Raw genomic sequence first — 13,491 nt, forward strand, 5'->3', positions numbered from 1 at the left:
CTAAAAATTGACTTTGGTCATATGTGCCAAAAAGGGGAACTCTGGTCTCTGCTTCCAACAGGTTTCCCAGCAGTTCATGGTAGTGTGTATTTTAATGTATTTTTAGATTTATTTTCTGTGCAAGCATGACGTCACCCTTCAATTACTGTTCCCTTTACCGCAGTTTATCATTAACCCTTAGACCCTGAGGGTATCCTGAAGGCATTCAGCACTGCAGGAAAAGAAACCTTTTGGATTGGTTGGTGAGTCCACACACAGTACAATTTTGATTGTATGTACATTCAATACAATCTGCGATCTCATATAGAGATTGGGCCGCTGCCACCAATTCGCAATAAGCTTGCAAATACGCAAATTTAACTCCAGCTAAATCCTGTAGGAAAAAGGGTTAATTCAACAACCTTCCTAGAGATAACAAAATATAACAATATTAATAAAAACGGTTATGGCAACGTTCTCTTCAGAGAAGCGGGGAACTCTGCAGGGGTTTCAGAACAAGCATTTAGACAAATGATTTTTAATCATTTATTTTATAATAAAATAATGATTTATCTAACTATACAAATGGAACAGATTGATACATCACAAATAAAGCAATAAAAGTGAAAAATACTGAGTATAGTGTCTGAGTTGTGTGTCACATTACTGTGCCCTTTGTGATGGTAAGTCCAAACAGAAGATCTAAAGTGCCGTGTGTAATAGTCCAATGATGGAAAGCCTAGATCCTTGATGGAATATGGATACTGGTTGGGGCTCTCCTCTCACAGCCGGCGTCCAACAGTTTTAACTCTTTCTCCGCTGGAGGGTGGAGATGGTAATGGGAGATGGGCAGTTCTGTTACATGCCCCAGCTCCACCCTCTGTCATGTCAGGCAGAAAATAATATGAAATACCTGAAATGGTCAAATCTCGGCATCAGTTGATCAGACCCTGCCAAAGAATGATACATGTCTTCCTGGCAGTCTCTGTTTTACTTGAAGTCTAGACAAAAGCTTTGTGGCTCAGAAACCCCCAGTTTGGATCTACTGCATATCAGATAATCTATGGAAAACTGATTATTTGAGTAAAATGACTTTTGTTTTATTCCAAGGAGAATTATAAGTCATTTTCCCTATCAAGATACGTGAAGTAATGTATCTCTGGTCAGCAAAGGAATTTACAAGGGGAGTCTGGAGTTCTGGTCCCCTGGACTCTCCTGGTCGCTATCCTTTCTTGTAGACCAAGGGAAGTTTATTGCACCCTTCTCCAGGAAAGGATAAATAAACAACCCTTTCCTGTGGAGCAGAGAGTGACTGGTTTGGACTGACAGAATATTTCTTGTTTTTTAAGTTAGGCTGGGGGCACCCTGAATCATACCTTTGTGCACATTTTCACACTTTGAATCCGTCACAGTAATACCTCGTCTTTCCATTCAGTTTTAAATGCCTCCCATATTCCGAACAGGAAAAAAAATACTCACAAGAGTGAATTTTCTGGTGGCTAAGAAGGTCTACATTCAGCCTGAAGCATTTCCCACATTCTGAACTGCTGCTCACCTTTGTGAATTCCCCTGCTGTGTAAGAAGAAATGCTTTCTGCCTGAAAGATTTCCCACAGTCTGAACAGGAATAAGCCCGCTCTCCAGTGTGAACGCTCTGGTGTGCAAGAAGGAATACTTTTTTACAAAAGAATTTTCCCACACTCTGAACGGGAAAAGGGCCTTTCACCTGTGTGCCTTTTTTGGTGTCTAAGAAGATTACCTTTCAGACTACACGATTTTCCACACTCTGAACAGGGAAACAGGGAAAAGGCCGCTCCACTGTGTGAATTTTCTGGTGTGTAATAAGGAATGCCCTCCGCCCAAAACATTTTCCACACTCTGCACAACAATAAGGACGTTCACCTGTGTGACTTCTCTGGTGTCTAATAAGGTCTCCTTGCTGAATGAAACTTTTCCCACACTCTGAACAGGGAAAAGGTCGCTCACCTGTGTGACTTCTCTGGTGTCTAATAAGATCTCCTTTCTGAGTGAAGCATTTCCCACACTCTGAACAAGGAAAAGGACGCTCACCTGTATGACATTTTTGGTGTCTAAGAAGGTTTCCTCTCACAGTGAAACATTTCCCACATACAGAACATGACAGTAACAGCTTGTTTGAGTGCTTCTTCCGATGTGCAGCAAGAGATGCTTCAGATTTACAATATCTGTTGCAGTCAGGACAAGGAAATGTCTGACTGCTTCTCTGTGTAGCAAAATGTGCTTTCCCACAAGTAGATTCTTTGAGATAAGCTGAATCTGTTCCTGTATTGAGTCTGGGGCATGGTGGAACAATATCTGAGGTGACAGCATGTAATTTTCCATAAGACTTTTCACCACTAGAGGGAGCCAATCCTCTATTTGCACTGTGACCCCTGTGATGTATATTTCCAGTAATAGTTGTTTCTTCTTGAGAACATTGTGTGACACCATTATCTTCTACAGCATCACATGGATAGGACATAAGGTGCTCCTCCACATTGTTCCTGAGGTCATGTCCCCCTACTGGAGGAAAAATGTTACAGTTATACATATGATACTCTTTCTTTATTTAGGAGTTGTATATGTTGGCCAAGTAGTTACCAGTGCAAAAAAAGCCCAGTCATTGAATTCAATACAAAATTGGGGAAAAGTAATGACATTTGTATGCCATGGCATGGAGATGGGCCCACCTTGGCTGCAACCATGATGTTCAGGGCATTTCATGTGGTGTAAATATCCTCCTCATTTGTTGGTAGTATGATGTTATACTGAGGAATGGAGATGGGCCTTTCATATGGTGTAAAGTATCTCCTCCTCATTTGTTGGCACTATGATGTTATACTGAGGAATGGAGATGGGCCTTTCATATGGTGTACAGTATCTCCTCATTTGTTGGTACTATGATGTTATACTGAGGAATGGAGATAGGCCTTTCATATGGTGTACAGTATCTCCTCATTTGTTGGGACTATGTTATACTGAGGAATGGAGATGGGCCTTTCATATGGTGTACAGTATCTCCTCCTCATTTGTTGGTACTATGATGTTATACTGAGGAATGGAGATAGGCCTTTCATATGGTGTACAGTATCTCCTCATTTGTTGGGACTATGTTATACTGAGGAATGGAGATGGGCCTTTCATATGGTGTACAGTATCTCCTCCTCATTTGTTGGTACTATGATGTTATACTGAGGAATGGAGATGGACCTTTCATATAGTATACAGTATCTCCTCCTCATTTGTTGGCACTATGATGTTATACTGAGGAATGGAGATAGGCCTTTCATATGGTGTACAGTATCTCCTCATTTGTTGGGACTATGTTATACTGAGGAATGGAGATGGGCCTTTCATATGGTGTACAGTATCTCCTCCTCATTTGTTGGTACTATGATGTTATACTGAGGAATGGAGATGGGCCTTTCATATGGTGTACAGTATCTCCTCCTCATTTGTTGGTGATCTGTTGTTATACTGAGGAATGGAGATGGGCCTTTCATATGGTGTACAGTATCTTCTCCTCATTTGTTGGTACTACTGAGGAATGGAGATGGGCCTTTCATATGTCTTTTCTAATTGTCACCGCAAGCGCCCCCCTCCCGTCACAGCGGCGCAGTGAGACCACACTGGAGGAGGCGAGGACCCAATACTGGAATGGAAAATGAGCCTGCCACATGGGCACGTGGGAAGGGATGTTCATGGGGTGGTATGGATACGTACACTTGGGGGGTGGCGCTCCAATACATTTCATGCTGATAGGTCAGATTTGATTAGAGAGGGATCTATCTAGTGGTTGATCTGGTGGCAGACTGAGAGGTGTATGCATGGCCAACTTTACTTTTCATATAGCTAACAGAATAAGAGAAGTGTCAATATTCGGTAGTTTTACCCCAGTATTTTAGGTCCTCTTCTTGTTTACATGTCCTCATTATTCCATCATCTACTGGAAACTGATCTCCCCTCACATATGTGTCGTCTTCTTCCTGTTTAATTGTTATCATCAGTCCATCCTCTCTAGTAGTCCTCTGATCACTCCTCACATACGTCTCTTCTTCTTCAAGTTTCACATATCCCAGTTCTTGTGCCTACATCCACAAAGTAGTCAAGTTGAAAATAAAACCATGGCAGAGAAACATATAGTCACATACAGCTTGATTCATTAACCCCCTCACTACTGAGGGGTTTTTACCCTTCTGTACCAGGGCAATTTTCACCTTTCAGCACTCCTTCCATTCATTTGCCAATAAATTTATCACTACTTATCACAACAAAATTATCTATATCTTGTTTTTTTCGCAACCAATTAGGCTTTCTTTGAGTGATACATTTTGCTATAAATTATTTTATTATAAATGCATTTTATGGGAACAATAAAAAAAAAATGTGGCCATTATAGTTTTAAAATAATACATGCTGCCGTAATTAAAGCCCACAAATTTTATTTGCCCATTTGTCCTGGTAATTAAAACATCTAAAATATTTCCCTAGTACAATGTATGGCGCCAATATTTTATGTGGAAATAAAGGTGCATTTTCTCCAATTTTGTGTCCATCACTAATTACAATAAAATGAATTTACCCGCTTGACATATTAAAAAAAGTTCAATCCCTAAGGTATGTCTTTTTTTAATTGTCTTTTTTTATGCATATACTTTATTTGGGTAACTATGGGAGAGTGTGGGAGGTAAGGTGTTAATTTTAATGTTGCATATGTGTGAGATATTAAAAATACATTTATGTAGGTGTAATTCTTCTATTTGGCCACATAATCATGCATAATCTTCCTGTGCATACAGATGGCTGGATATTGTAAGCGGTGACTGGATAGTGTAATGGTTAAGGGCTCTGCCTCTGACACAGGAGACCTGGGTTCGAATCTCGGCTCTGCCTGTTCAGTAAGCTAGCACCTATTCAGTAGGAGACCTTGGGTAAGTCTCCCTAACACTGCTACTGCCTATAGAGCACATCCTAGTGGCTGCAGCTCTGGCGCTTTGAGTCCGCCAGGAAAAAAGCGCAATATAAATGTTCTGTGTTGGTTGTTGTTGGCTGTTGGTACTGTTAGTACGCTAACAAGTAATGCTTGGCTGTGTAACTTTCAGTATTACAATGACTGCAGTCATCTCACTGATGCCAGCGATCATTGATATGGGGACTTAGATCAATTTACCACCTTACGACCGCCTAACGCCAATTGGTGGCCGCAAGGTGGCTCCCCCATGACTGCCTAACGCGGATTGCCGTCAAGTCCTGGGGGAGTGCTTTGCTAATGCGCGCCTATCCCCACTTGAGTGACGGAGCTCGGCTCCGTCATCAGTCTACCAGCGGCGATTGCCGCTAGCAGACTGTTGGCGAAACCGGCCATCTATTTACATTGTACAGCGCTGCGATCTAATGCCGTGTCACTTGACTGTCCCCTGGAGAGGCTCCAAACAAGATACCCTCTCATAGGCTGATGCTTATGAGAGAGGATTGCTGTAATTGGCCATCGGGGGAGGGAAAATTAAATAAAATTAAGCAATTTTATTAAAAAAAAACAACCGAATAAATTAATAATAATGAAAAAAAAAGCCTGCAGCAGCGATCAGAGCCCAACAACAGAAATCTTTGTTGGTGGGCAGAAAAAAAAGGGGGGGGGGGGGGATCAGTTTGTGTGCTGCGTTGTATAGCTCTGCAGCAAGCTATTGAAGCTGCAGAGCACTGATTTGTAAAAAAAATAGCCTGGTCACTAGGGGGGTGTAAGCCTATGGTCCTTAAAGAGTAACTGTCAGGCTGCAGAAGCTAATTTAAACCTCTATTCTCCTGTGTTAAACAGTTTAGAAGGAAGCCCAAAAGCAATTAGTGAAGATAAAAATCTCAGTTACCTTTGATGTGTGCTTATCAGCAAGGCTGTTATTCTTAAGAAGACGCAAGCCGCATACCATACTGCAAAGCATTCTGGGGCTCTCCCCTCGGCTGCTAATGAGACGTTACAGCAGCTTGTAATCGCGAAGCACTGATAAATCTCGGGCAGAGTACACTGCAGGAGTCAGCTATTGTTCCTAGCCACATGGCTAATTAATATTCACTGCACACTGTATTATTCAGTACAAGCTTTTCTGTGATCAGGAAGCAGGCAGGACATGACGACACAATTGGCTTCATAGAAGACAGAAAAACATGGAACCTGCCATGAGCTGTCAGGAGCATCATTCTCTGCAAATACTATATAAAAATTCTGTGAAGTACAAACGTGGACAGTGAAATGCATATGTAATGTAAGTACAGCCAATCTTTAGCTACTGATATATGTGTTTATTTTCTCTGAGACCTTATACCTAACAGCTCCTCTTTAAGAGGTTAATGGGAACAGCAAGCCTGGGAGCAAGCGGCGGCCATCCGCCGCAATAGACGATTATCTAAGGTACGTCCCTGAGCAGGACCTGAAGTCCTGCGGGATGTAGGTAATCCATCTCAAACCACATAAGTGGTTAAAGGTTGTTACATCTATCGCGCACACACAGTGCAGGTTAATATTAGCACGTGCGCGCTCCTCTCTGCGTAGCATGCACTCTTAACTTTTGCGCAATGGTCCTAACTGCAGTGCGAAGGGCCGTAGCACAACCGCAGTAGTCCACAAGCCTGGCTGCTACTATGTCAGTATAGTATTGGCTACGCTAGTGGACAGCTACGGTCCCGCTATGAGCACATTGCGTGGCAGTTTGAAGCATTGCACGTAAGTTAAGAGCGTACGCTGCGCTGAGAGGACTGCATGCAGGGTGTGCGCACTAATATTAGACAAGACAAGACAAATAACATTTATATTGCGCATTTCTCCTGGCGGACTCAAAGCGCCAGAGCTGCAGCCACTAGGGCACGCTCTATAGGCAGTAGCAGTGTTAGAAAGACTTGCCTAAGGTCTCCTACTGAATAGGTGCTGGCTTACTAAACAGACAGAGCCGAGATGCGAACCCTGGTCTCCTGTGTCAGAGGCAGAGCACTTAATCATTACACTATCCAGCCAATGCTATTAGCCCGTGCTGTGTGTGCATAATAGATGTAACAGTCTTTAACCACTTAAGGATCACAGGCTTAACATCCCTAGTGACCAGGCTATTTTTTTACAATTCAGCACACTGCAGCTTTAACAGTGTGCTGCATGGACATACAACTTACCACCCAAATGAGTCTTGCTTCCTTTTCTGCCCACCAACAGAGTTTTCTGTTGGTGGGCTCTGATCGCTGCTGCAGAGGTTTTTTTTTTATTATTTGTAATTTTATTTTGAATAAAAATCACAATTTCTTTTATTTATTTCCCCCCCCCCCCCCCCCAGAGTGGTTAATGAATCCAGGCCCTAGTAACATAAGTCATTTAAGGGCTAGTTCACAATGCTCATTTGTGTTGCAGAATAATTCTGCAGGTCAACTCACTGTCCATACAATACTGTGGGCCTGTTCACAGTACTGCATTGTAAAGGATTGCATTACTCTAACTCGCTGCTTGCAGGCTTTGTTATTAAGTCTATGTCCATGTGTATGTCTCCATTGCAGTTCACACTATAATGTATGCGTTATGCAATGCACCAATGTGAACTCAGCCTTAGACTTAAAACTTAAACTTACACTACTTGTAGCCTTATAAATAGGGTTGTAAGGCAGGGTTATAAAGATGTAAGATGTATAGTGGTTTTCAAAATTTAGATTTTTTGCAGTTTAACCCCTAGCCGACCCCTCCCCGCTAATCGGCGTGAACGCGGCGGCAGCCCCAGGTCCTGGGGCGGGGTTTTGCGGGGGATCGCGTGCGCCAATGAGCGTGCATCCCCGCTTGGAGACTGTTAGACGTCTATTTACTCTGTACAGCGCTGGGATCTACAGCAGTGCTGTACTGGGGACAGCCATGTCAGAGGACGGGCCAATGCGCGGCTCTGGCCACGCGTATCCTTTTCGTTCCAGTCCACAATAGCGGTATTGCAGACAGGAACACATAAAAAGGATACGCTTGGCAGGGCTGCGCAGGTGCAGTGGCCCCTCAACTTACAAGTTGAGGAACGAAACGGAGCGGCGGCGGAGAACGGAGTATCGTGGAGGACCGGCGCGGGACAGGGTGGCTGCTGGGGTATTGCAGATGCCCCAAGTAAGTGAAACTATTTGTTTTAAATCTATCTTCAGTTAAGGAAGGAGCAATAATGTCAGACTGGGTCTCTCTCATGGACACATCAGGTAGGGTCATGAGCCAACCTTAAACCTGGTGCACACATCCAATTTTGCCACTTCTATGTAGAATGAGAGTTACCTACACAATCTGTTCATAGTATTCAAACTCTGTCTCAGGCTACATGGAGGTGGTAAAATTGGTCAGACATTTTCCAATACAAATTTAATTTGCGTATACACCTTTAGTCCACCTTTGACGAGATCTGTCTACGATGAATGCGGGGATTTAGTTACCCCTTCAATATCAATGTCACAAAAATTGCCAGCACTGCTCACCTTTCCTGCCAGGAGCTCAGTGATCTGGCAGGTAACTTCCAGAATCTTCTGCTTGTTATTTCTCATCGGTATCAAGAAGTGACATGGAGGTACCATGATGGTCACCTGACTGTTGCACTTCACTGGAGGAAAGTCCTATAATGATAGATCCATAAGAGCTATGCCAATGCTAAAATTCTATTTACTGGTGTCCTTTTTGAGCTAACAGTGATGTCATGTGAGCCCCTCCTCCTGCCCCAGAATCCTTCTCACCTCTCCAGTCTAGTATGTATGATAAAAGTAGCACTACATGACCCTCCCAGGATCCACCTTACTTATCAGGTGTGTGTTATCATCACAGATAAGTGACCTCCCAGAATCCTCCTCACCTCTCCAGTCAGCAGGCAGATGATCTCCAGGGTGAGGTTTAATATCTTCTCGGTCATGTGACTCCAGTCCTCCTCCATCGTCAGTGATGTGGTCATGTGACCTGTATATAAAGCTCCTTGTTGAGGAATAATACGCTGACAGTTATCTGGACAAAAAAACTTGATATCTCAGGGCCATATCCAACTCTTACCATTTTCTGGTTAAACCACCGTTTCTACCTGCACTTTAGATCATCAATTCTATTACAGCTCCCAGAATATCTGCCTAGCAACATGTACTATTAGGGGTAGTTCACTACAGCACTTTTCTAAGCACCAGCGACTGGAAAAGCTCTTGCTAAAGTAGTGCCATGGGTGTGTTCTCACTTCAGTGATTTTTTTTTATCACACATAGCATTACATTAGCAAGCAATTTTCAATTACTGGCACTTAGAAAAGCACTCAGTAATCAGATAAAATCCATGGATCAACATCATTAGGCATTACCTAGTAATTGTAGCCATTATGTCTTTCAACCCAAGGAAAGCATCTAAACCCCCTTTAAATGCAGGTATAGAGTTTGCCATTTCCTGTGGCAATGCATTCCACATCTTAATCACTCTTACTGTAACGAACCCTTTCCTAAATAAATGTCTAAAACATTTTTCCTCCATGCGCAGATCATGTCCTCTAGTCCTTTGAGAAGGCCTAGGGACAAAAAGCTCATCCGCCAAGCTATTATATTGCCCTCTGATGTATTTATACATGTTAATTAGATCCCCTCTAAGGCGTCTTTTCTCTAGACTAAATAAACCCAGTTTATCTAACCTTTCTTGGTAAGTGAGACCTTCCATCCCACGTATCAATTTTGTTGCTCATCTCTACACCTGCTCTAAAACTGCAATATCTTTTTTGTAATGTGATGCCCATAACTGAATTCCATATTCCAGATATGGCCTTACTAGAGAGTTAACAGGGGCAATATTATGCTAGCATCTCGAGTTTTTATTTCCCTTTTAATGAATCCCAAAATTTTGTTAGCTTTAGCTGCAGCGGCTTGGCATGGAGTATTATTATTATTATTATTTATTGTATTTATAAAGCGCCAACATATTACGCAGCGCTGGACAATAAATATATACAATGATACAAGGATGACATACATAGGGTTATACACATAGAACAAAGTTATACATACAAATTGTACAAAATACATGATCATGCAATATGGGCTGGTTAGGTAGGCCCAGTAATACAAGTACAGGCTGTCATAGGACAGTAGCACATGATCCTGCATATTACACTAGGGAGTGGAGGACCCTGCCAGAGGCTTACAATCTAAAGGGAGGGGTGGAAACACTAGGGGGGGGGGCTGTTAAATATTCCTTAGAGAGTTACTGTGTGGTAGGAGGTGGGTAGGCCATCATAAAGAGGTGGGTTTTGAGGGCTTGCTTGAATATGTTGAAAGAGGGAGCAAGTCTGATGGGTGGTGGAAGGGCATTCCAGAGGGTGGGGGCAGCTCTTGAGAAATCCTGCAGGCGGGCATGGGAGTGTGAAATGCGTGGGGTGGTGAGGCGAAGGTCGTTGGAGGAACGGAGGAGGCGACCTGGTGTATACTTGTGAACAAGCTCAGAGATGTAGGTAGGGCAGGTTTTGTGCACATATTTATACGCCAGGCATAGAATCTTGAAACTTATCCTGAAACGGATAGGGAGCCAGTGCAGGGATTCACAAAGGGGAGATGTGGATGCAGAGCGGTGCGAAGAATGGATGAGTCTTGCAGCCGCGTTCATCACTGATTGAAGGGGGGCAGTGCGTTTCAGGGGGAGGCCAGAAAGGAGGGAGTTACAGTAATCAAGGTGGGAGATGATGAGGGCATGGATGAGCAGTTTGGTCGTGTCCAGGGTTAAGAAGGGGCGGATCTTGGAGATATTACGGAGGTGGAAATTGCAGGCTCTGGTGATGTTTTGGATGTGTGGGATGAAGGAGAGGTCAGAATCCAAGGTGACACCCAGACAGCGGGACTGGGAGGTAGGGAGAATGGTTGTGTTGTCGATTGTGAGGTGGAAATCTGGGAGGGGTGCAGCAGCATGGGGTGGAAAGATCAGGAGCTCAGTTTTGTCTAGGTTAAGCTTTAGGAACCTAGCTGACATCCAGGAGGAAATTGCTGAGAGACACAAGGAGACCTTTAACTTGTTGTCGATGAGTACTCCTAAGTTCTTCTCCAAGTTTGATGTCCCCAACTGTATCCCATTTATTTTGCATGGTGCTAGACCATTGGTACGACCAAAATGCATGACTTTACATTTTTCAACATTGAATTTCATCTGCCATGTATGTGCCCATATAGCCATCCTATCCAGATCCTGTTGCAATATGACACTATCTTCCTGAGAGTTGATGATTCTGCACAATTTTGTATCATCTGCAAAAATAGCAACATTGCTCACTACTGCATCTACTAGGTCATTAATAAATAAATTGAAGAGCACTGGACCCAGTACAGACCCCTGTGGGACCCCACTGCTAACAGACTATGTACTCTGTAAAGTGCTGCAAAAGAGTCAGTACCATATAATTGTAATAATAATAATAATCTGGTAGGACAATAGACAGAGCTAGTATGGTTGAGAAGAGCCAGCGAGAAAGTCCATAGGGAAATCCTGCAAACATGATCTCTCAAATGTCTAGGTTTCATGTTCTGTTAATAATATGCCCCACTATTAGTTCAATTAGAATGCTTCAAGTTGTAGAGGGTGCTGTGATAGGAGAACGGTTTCCTATGGACTTTCACACTGGGTCACCTCAGCCATACTAGCTCTCAAATAGACTATAGCTATGGTGGGGATTTGATTGTAAGCTCCTCTGAGGACAGTTAGTGAAATTACTATGTACTCTGTAAAGTGCTTCAGAAAATGTAAATGTTTATATAAACACATAATAATAATAATAATAATATGGTAGGGACATTACACTATGACTATGGTAGGGTTAGATTGTGAGCTTTTCTGTGGACAGTGGCATGACTATGTACTCTGTAATGTGCTGCAGAGGATGTCAGTAAGTACTATATAAAATGCACAATATCTATATAGTAGGACAATAGACGATAGCAATTGTGGGGATTAGATTGGGAGCTCTTCTGAGAGGACCGTAAGTGACATGACTAGTGATAGGTTATTCCAACTATGTACTCTGTATAGAGCTGCAGAACTGTGTTGTATAAACTAGGTTTATTTGCAAAGAAAGAAAAAAGAAGTAGGCACAGTGGATATCCGCCTTAGGGAGGGTTTCACTTCCTGGTATCAGAGTACAGGGTATCACCTTTTGCGTGCTCAGATGGATTAAATAGATATATTTTACTTCACTTCAAAGAACAGAAAAAATCTGGCACTGCATCAAGATTTCTTATTTTGTCAGTTTTAATTTCCATTCACGTACAAACAAATCCATTCCATGATGTCAACAATACCTTCTACTGACATACCCTTCCAGAGTCCTGGCTGTGGGGCAATGTAGGGAGCCTCAGAGGAAGCTCGTTGAGCGAAACGGTCGTCAGGCAGGCCGCTGCCGCCCCCACATTGCCCCACAGCCAGGACTCTGGAAGGGTATGTCAGTAGAAGGTATCAGGGGCGTAGCAATAGGGGGTGCAGCGGTAGCGACCGCATCGGGGCCCTTGGGCCAGAGGGGCCCCGAAGGGCCCTCCCTCAACTACAGTATTAGCTCTCTATTGGTCCTGTGCTCATAATAATCACTTCTATAGATACTTTGAATAGTGGTAATCATTAACAAACTGTTTCCCATCCCTTCCTTGCACCTCTGACTCTGTAGTTGCCATTGGCAGGTTTTGGTGCACCGTATCAATTGCTATGTATAGAGTGCTTGGGGGGCCCCATTGTAAAACTTGCATCGGGGCCCACAGCTCCTTAGCTACGCCACTGGAAGGTATTGTTGACATCATGGAATGGATTTGTTTGTACGTGAATGGAAATTAAAACTGACAAAATAAGAAATCTTGATGCAGTGCCAGATTTTTTCTGTTCTTTGAAGTGAAGTAAACTAGGTTTATACAAGATAATGAACACAGAGTGCTGCATGGGGGATCGGGTACACAAATGAGGCTTCATATGGGATGGTGAACACAAAGAAGGCTCTGTGGGGAATATTGGGAAACAGAGAGGGGGCTGCACATGTGAGGGACATCATTTTCACCCTCAGCTCTGCCATGGCAACAAACATACTAGTACTGATATTACATAATAATTGTACTGTTCATATCATATACCGTATATAAAGCCGTCTCTTATTACCTCTTCTGCTTCGTCCAGTCTTCCCTATAGCTCCTCCTAATTCACCGCCAGCTTCCTGTCTTTCAATGCAAGGACAAGATCACCATCTTGTGGAGAATAGTGGAATCGCAGGCATTATTACTACTACCGAATACAGCTTGTAACCAATAAGACAGGGGCCCATTTACAATTAACTTTTTCACTTGAGTTTTCCTCCTGGGAGATAATTTTCCATCTTCTATTTAAACTAATTTTCCCGCACTTTGCAATTGAAAAAGTAACAAGTAGGTTAAAAAGTGCTATCCAAATTATTTTATAGAGTCTGAAGCCTTATAAAAGTTATCTTTTTATTAGACATTTATCTTTAGCAATATCAGCATTGCAAAAAAG

At 42.9% G+C, this 13,491-nt stretch overlaps 1 protein-coding gene across 1 annotated transcript; it reads right to left on the bottom strand.

Moving 5' to 3' along the window:
• Nucleotides 1-511: 511 nt before the first annotated feature.
• Nucleotides 512-13,135, bottom strand: LOC137534961 (gastrula zinc finger protein XlCGF57.1-like). The gene is made up of 5 exons (XM_068256704.1): nt 13,123-13,135; nt 8,834-8,979; nt 8,466-8,600; nt 3,889-4,084; nt 512-2,519 (listed from the first exon to the last, which is right to left on the bottom strand). The coding sequence occupies exons 2-5, from the start codon at nt 8,927-8,929 to the stop codon at nt 1,741-1,743; spliced, it is 1,206 nt and encodes a 401-aa protein (XP_068112805.1). The 5' UTR covers nt 8,930-8,979; nt 13,123-13,135; the 3' UTR covers nt 512-1,740.
• Between the last annotated feature and the right edge of the window lie 356 nt (nt 13,136-13,491).

Source organism: Hyperolius riggenbachi, chromosome 10 (genome assembly GCF_040937935.1).
Source record: "Hyperolius riggenbachi isolate aHypRig1 chromosome 10, aHypRig1.pri, whole genome shotgun sequence".
NCBI lineage: Eukaryota > Metazoa > Chordata > Amphibia > Anura > Hyperoliidae > Hyperolius > Hyperolius riggenbachi.

Excerpts from the sequence above, each read along its gene's own strand:
- LOC137534961 (XM_068256704.1), bottom strand. The coding sequence starts at position 8,929 with ATGACCACATCACTGACGATGGAGGAGGACTGGAGTCACATGACCGAG. Across the intron at positions 8,601-8,833 it reads TCTGCCTGCTGACTGGAGAG|GACTTTCCTCCAGTGAAGTG; the intron begins GTGAGGAGGATT and ends CTATCATTATAG. Across the intron at positions 2,520-3,888 it reads AGAGGACCTAAAATACTGGG|TAGGGGGACATGACCTCAGG; the intron begins GTAAAACTACCG and ends TTTTTCCTCCAG.